General features: G+C 56.4%; 1 protein-coding gene across 1 annotated transcript in view; it reads left to right on the top strand.

Annotated features, from left to right (window-relative positions):
- COLEC11 (collectin subfamily member 11) overlaps positions 1-5,981 on the top strand; it is a 46,157-nt gene extending 40,176 nt beyond the window's left edge. The window contains exons 5-7 of the mRNA XM_017541989.2: positions 923-976; positions 4,984-5,079; positions 5,260-5,981. Coding sequence (XP_017397478.1) covers positions 923-976; positions 4,984-5,079; positions 5,260-5,651 — 542 coding nt within the window. The 3' untranslated portion in view covers positions 5,652-5,981. The remainder of the gene's footprint in view (positions 1-922; positions 977-4,983; positions 5,080-5,259) is intronic.
- The last annotated feature ends 709 nt before the right edge of the window (positions 5,982-6,690 follow it).

Below are 6,690 nucleotides of genomic sequence, written 5' to 3' on the forward strand. Positions count from 1 at the left end.
CTTGCTCTGTCGCCCAGGCTGGAGTGCAGAGGCGCAATCTCGGCTCACTGCAACCTCCACCTCCTGGGTTCAAGCAATTCTCCTGCCTCAGCCTCCTGAGTAGCTGGGATTACAGGCGCGTGCCATCACACCCGGCTAATTTTTTGTATTTTTAGTAGAGACGGGGTTTCACTGTGTTAGCCAGGATGGTCTCGATCTCCTGACCTCGTGATCCACTCGCCTCGGCCTCCCAAAGTGCTGGGATTACGGGCGTGAGCCACCGCGCCCGGCCAGGACTTGCTTCTATTAAGTCACATGATTTGACTTTAAAGCCGCTGGAAAGCCCTGTTGCCATCATTTTGTTCAACCCCCTTGTTTTGTAAGTTGAGGGGCAGGGTGGTAAGGTGGCTTGTCCCATCTAATAGGAGGTTGGGTCCAGGCCAGGAGGGGGTCTGTGTCTGGGCCCTCCAGGACACCAGGCTGCTATGAGCCAGGGCAGGAAAGACTCTTGGATTAGGTGAGCTCTAAGGCCAGCCCTGCGCTCCCATTTCAGGCTCTATCTGGATTTTCCTGCTGTTGTGAGAGACATGGGGGCAGGGGGAGGGGCGGTGCTGTTGGCAGGAGTGGCTGCTCATTCATGTCTCCAGGGATTCATGAGACGGTGTCTGCAGAGTGGTCTGTCAGATATCCTGGATTTTCCAGAACTGACTTAAAGAATGATCACCTGATAATCCCCTTCACCCCACGACACGTTTATACTTCGTATCACATAAAAAGCGCCGGAAGCAGGAATTACCTGCAGAATGGAGCTCCAGCATGTCACAGCTACAAGAGGGCCTGGGAGAAGTCCACTAGAGAAATCTCATTTTCAGTCTTGATGTCTTTAACGCATAGATCACATCTGCCTCTTCGTAGTGACTTGGACCTTGTTTTTCGTTTTCAGGTGAGAAAGGAGATTCTGGTGACATAGGACCCCCTGGTCCTGATGGGGAACCAGGTATGGTCTAAAGGTTTCAAGGATTTTTAATAGAACGTATTAAAACTTGCAGTTTTGAAAACAATGTGAGTCGTTAAATAGAAGTGCAGTGGGCTGTGGAACAGAGTGCAGGTGCCGGACGTGTGGTCCCCGTGCCAGTGATAGTCTCAGATGCTTCCGTGTTTGATTTCCTTCTACCTGAATGTGTGACGACCTCTCAGGAGCGCCGTCTGCCTGTCCAGGGTGTTATTCTATCTGTGTGCATAGTGGGGCTCAGTGACCCCGGTCCTAGGGTGAGCATTCTCCACCTCTTTACCTCTGTGGGCACTAGGGGTCTCCTCCTTCTACCACCAGACTTCTCAGAAGGCACATCTGAACTCTGTGGCTCTTACCCTGATTTCAGACATCCCTGCAGCCAACCCCCCCAATGGTGCTCCACTGACATGGCTCCCTTTGTAGGTCCCAGAAGCTGGGGTCCAGCCCAGGTAGTCCCAGGGAGATCGGGTCCAGCCCAGGGAGCTTGGGTCCAGCCCAGGTGGGCGTGGCTTCCCTGTGGGGCACCTGCTTCCTGCTGCTGAGTCACCAGGACACAGTGTGCCCTGCCCTCTGCCCACCTTCACACCCCCGACTCTGCTCTTTTTCTCCCAAAGCTCCTTCTATAGCCCTTCTGCTCCCTCCCCAGAATGGTGACCTCCTTCAGCCCTGGCACAGCCCTCACCCTCAGGCCCCTACACAGTGGCCCTCATGAGGGCAAGCCCCAAGGACCCGTGTCTGGTGGGCATCTCCACTGGGGGCTCATGCTCCCCATCTTGCTCACTGTAGCTCTTCCCTCATGCCCTGGATCACCCACACTGAACACTTATGCCCCATGCACACCCTGCACTGCACGCCCACCCCCTCACACCTCACACTGCACGTCCCCCCCATGCCCCACACTGCGCACCCACCCCTCACACCCCACGCTGCACGCCCACCCCCTCACACCCCGTACTGCACGTCCCCCCCATGCCCCAACTCCCAGGCTGCTCACTCATCCCCCTCACAACTCCCAGGCTGCTCACTCATCCCCCTTGGCCGTGTCAGGCATGCATCCTCTAATCTTCCTTCTGCCTCAGCGCCTCTGGGCTGCAGTTGCTGCTGCTCCCACAGACTGGCCCCTCTCACTCCCACCCCCTCCCTCTTTCAGGCCTCATTGCTTTCCAGCTGAATTCCTGGAATAACATCCTGATGGCTCTGTGCTCTCCAGTGCTTTTTTCTTGACCACAGAAGATACTTAAGAGACACTAGATTTGGGTGGAAGATACAGTGTTTCAGTAACTAGAATATCCTTTCAGTGAGACTCCAACCTCCCCCTCCTCGCTCAACCAAGAAGCTGTACAGCAGGACCCAGGAAGAGAATTCGGTGCGTCCAGTGTGTTCAGCGGGGTAGAGGAGAATGTCCTTCACAGGCATCTGCTCGCTGTAGTCAGCCTTTCTCCCCTGGACACGCTGTGACTCTGTGATGTCACTCGCTTTGCAGCACCGTGCAGAAGGTGCTCCCTCCCTGAGAAGGATCCGACCCTTGGAAACCAGAGAGAAAAGAGAGGGGCTAGATTTTGGAATGAAAGTCTTTGTTTCACAAGTTCCTCCAGCACCACAGACATGGGGTGTCCCTGCCCGTGTGACTTGGTCCAGTACGAGTGTGCTGGGATCCACGTCACCGAGTGACCAGATCAGGGTACCTCCAGGCCCTCAGCCAACCTGAGCCACCTGACAAAGCCTCTGGGAGACAGGATGCTGAGGCAGGTGAGGGCGGGGCCAGGAGAGGGGACATCTGGGGCTGAGCTGCTGCCGTCAGGCCTACCTTGGTCAGAGGGCGTGGAGGTTAAAAGAGGAGAGGAATCCATCCACTTCCCAGCAGCATGTCCTCAGAAAGCCTCTATCACCTCAAATGCAGTGAGCTTGATGATAAAATAGATTTTAGAAAATGTGCCTCAGATAAAGCTTCCATTAAAAAACCCCCAAACCAAAGCAAACCCAAGAAAGATCGAGTTTCTTTTTTTTTAAGGCGGAGTCTCGCTCTGTTGCCCAGGCTGGAGTGCAGTGGTGCCATCTTGGCTCACCACAACCTCCGCCTCCCAGGTTCAAGCGATTCTCCTGTCTCAGCCTCCCAAGTAGCTGGGACTACAGGTATGCACAACCATGTCCGACTAATTTTTTAATTTTTTGTAGAGATGGGGTTTCACTATGTTGGTCAGGCTGGTCTTAAGCTCCTGACCTTGTGATCCGCCTGCCTCGGCCTCCCAGAGTACTGGGATTACAGGCATGAGCCACCTCACCTGGCTCGAAAGATGGAGTTTCAAATGTGCAGTTGTGAGTGAGGGGTCTCAGGTATGGGTGCAAGGGAGGTGGTTTGGGCTGTAAGTGATTGCTGATGTCCAGGAAGATGAGATTAAACTTCTACAAAATGTGCCAGACTGCAGTGGGGGCTGAGACTCCACATGGGAAACTGGGAAAAGGTGCAAAGCTGGCCTGCATGCCACAGCTATGGGGTGGATAGCGAGTGCTGGGCAGGCCCAGGCCCCGATCCTGGGGAAAGGCCAAGGCAGCCGGGCCACGGGGAGCCCCAGCACCATGGAGGTGATGACCAGGTGTTGCCCTTCACAGGAGGAAGGCTGGGGTCTGCCTGGGGACTAGGAACAGGCTCATAGCCTGGAGACTGGCTGGCAGAGCTGGGAGGATGGAGGGTAACTCAGCAGATGGGTCAGCCAGAGAGGGCTTAGGACAGCTGTGTATGCTGGGCACCGTGCCACCTGCGAGCCTCAGAGGGACTTCCCACCTAGCCAGAGGGGCACAGAAACTCGATTTTGGAGCCCAGACTATCTGCCTGGGCTCAGATCTCAGACTCTCCATGGCCCGTGGCTCTCAGTGGCCTCAGATGTGGTACAGGGCTAGCAGCCACATGTGGTCCCAGGCATGTGGGAACAGAATGAGCTCACAGAGAATGAGACCTGCTGCCTGGAAAGGCTTCGAGGAGCTCCCCGTTATTTCAGTGTGGGAGGTGGCTTCCCGCCGGGGCTGCATCTCCCTCATCAGGACACCTGTGCTGCTCCCTCTTGTGTGTAAGGAAGGGCAGACACCAGCTTCATTTCTCCCTCCCCATCAGCTCCCTCTTACCACCATTTCAATACATGCAAGCAGTTCCTGTCTTAAAGCAGAATGGCTGCAAAGCCCCAGAGCCCCTCTCCAGTGGCTGCTTGTTTGCAGCTCACCAGAGTTCTAGACTCTGGGACTCTGCCTTGCCCTCCACACTCCTGCCCCATCGTCCAGCTGGGACAGCCCCTGGCCCCTAGGTGGTGGGTCCCAGGGCCGCTCCGGCCGTCCTCCCACCAGACTCAGTAGCACCTGTGCAGTGGGCATGGCCTGCCCTCCTTGCTTCCTCCCAGGCTCACCCACAGCTGGCAGGTGCTCCCAGTGATGCTGCCCTGAACCCTCTCCCTGAGCTGTCCCTCAGCCCCTGTGTGTGTCCACAATGCCCAGCTCTGTGCCCACTTCCCAGCTGATGTGTCACAGGCACCTCTGTGTTGGCAGATTCTGCCTCCTGTGCTCAACCAGGTATGGCCCCGAGGCTGCCTCTATAGCTCTGAGAGCTGCCCCCTCAGCTCCCCTCAGCCCTGCGGTGCCCCAAGCCATGGAGGCCTGCTGGCCGTCCCTGCCATCTTCCTCAGGGGATCTAGCTTTTCTCACTGCATGCCCTGAGCCAGGCCCGCTTCCCCGCGTCCGACTTGCCCTGGGCTGCTTTGCCAGCCTGCATTTCCACTTCTCCTCCCCTGCAGCTGGCAAGGTTTCAAATACACGCGTGTGCCCTCCCTCCACTCCTGTTGAGGTTCCACTGCTCCCCCTGCCTTTGGGATGAGGTGGGAGATGGTTGTTGTGGCGTGTGGCGTGTTTATTGAGTAGAATGCGTCCTTCTGGGGAGGGGTCCTCGCCTCTCTTCTGAGCCAGAGCCCTCGTCCAGCCTTTGTAACTCGAGGGCCTGCCCCCTGCAGGCCTCCCGTGTGAGTGCGGCCAGCTGCGCAAGGCCATTGGGGAGATGGACGACCAGGTCTCCCAGCTGACCAGTGAGCTCAAGTTCATCAAGAATGGTATGTGGCTCCCGGCGCCACCCGCTCGCCCTCCGTCCCACCTCCCAGCCTGTCCAAAGCCCCCTGGTGAAGGCCCTGCCGTGCCCACGCCTGCCCTGCCGGCCCCTGCTGCGCATGGCTGTGCCTTAAGTCTGTCGCAGAGATGCAAGTGCTGGCTTTTCAGCCCTGCCCTCCCCACAGCTGTCGCAGGTGTACGGGAGACAGAGAGCAAGATCTACCTGCTGGTGAAGGAGGAGAAGCGCTACGCGGACGCCCAGCTGTCCTGCCAGGGCCGCGGAGGCACACTGGGCATGCCCAAGGACGAGGCTGCCAACGGCCTGATGGCCGCATACCTGGCGCAGGCCGGCCTGGCCCGCGTCTTCATCGGCATCAACGACCTGGAGCGGGAGGGCGCCTTCGTGTACTCCGACCGCTCCCCCATGCAGACCTTCAACAAGTGGCGCAGCGGCGAGCCCAACAACGCCTACGACGAGGAGGACTGTGTGGAGATGGTGGCCTCGGGCGGCTGGAACGACGTGGCCTGCCACACCACCATGTACTTCATGTGCGAGTTTGACAAGGACAACATGTGAGCCTCGGGCGGCTGCCCGCTGGGAGCCCCCGTGTCCCCGCAGGGTTGGCAGGGCCAGCGCCCAGGTCTCGGTGCCAGCCGGGGAGCTGTCCCTCTGCGCAAAGGGCAGCCACTTCAGGGCGGAGGCTCATGGAATGGAGGGAATGGCGCGGGCTTCCGAGGAAAAGGAAAGTGCTCCGGGGTACTGTCTCTGGAGAGGCCGTTTCACTACCCATATTGTAGCCCAAATGTCACTGTGTCATTATTACCTAGAATTGCTCCTCCCTAAAGCTCTCGCCTTTGTCCAAGCTATCCAATAAAATCTTTAAGTAGTGCAGTAGTTAAGTACAAATAGTAGTAATGGGGTCTTGAATTACTAGCTTATGATTTCTACATGGAAGATAACTCACCTTTGACAAACGCTTCTGTAAATTACATTAGATATAGGTTCCTTTGCGCTGTTATCCAAGTAACAACACTTTTGCTTTGCTTCAAACTCAGATTTCAGAGAAACAACAACAAAATTCTCCAAACTTTACTACTAAATGTGTGTAGCCATTTTTTTCCTTAATTTTTTCAATAGCTGTGTTAGTTATCTTTAATTTTCATTAATTTTTGTGGAGGTGAGGTTTTGCTATGTTGCCCAGGCTGGCCTTGAACTCCTAGGCTCTAGTGATCCACCCCCCCTCTGCCTCCTGGGTAGCTGGGACTCCAGGCAGAAACCACTACTCCCAACTTGTGTTAGTTTTCTGTTGCTGCCTAACAAATTACCCCAAGACTCAGTGGCCTAAGACAGAACGATTTATTACCTCGCAGATGAGGAATCTGCACAAGGCTTAGCTCAGTCTTCTGCTTCAGGGCGTCTCCCAAGCTGGAACCCAGGCCACTCCTCGTGTGGTTTGGGCAGAACTCAGGTCCTCCTGGGTTGTTGGATGGAGGGCCTCAGTTTCCCACCAGCTGTGGGTCACAGGCTCCTGCAGTTCTGTCACAGGGACACTTCCCCTGGGCTGCCCCTGACAGTGCCTTCCCAGAGCAGCCCAGGAGAAGGGCTGAAGAGAGAA

Source organism: Cebus imitator, unplaced genomic scaffold (assembly GCF_001604975.1).
Source record: "Cebus imitator isolate Cc_AM_T3 unplaced genomic scaffold, Cebus_imitator-1.0 Scaffold139, whole genome shotgun sequence".
NCBI classification, from domain to species: Eukaryota; Metazoa; Chordata; class Mammalia; order Primates; family Cebidae; genus Cebus; species Cebus imitator.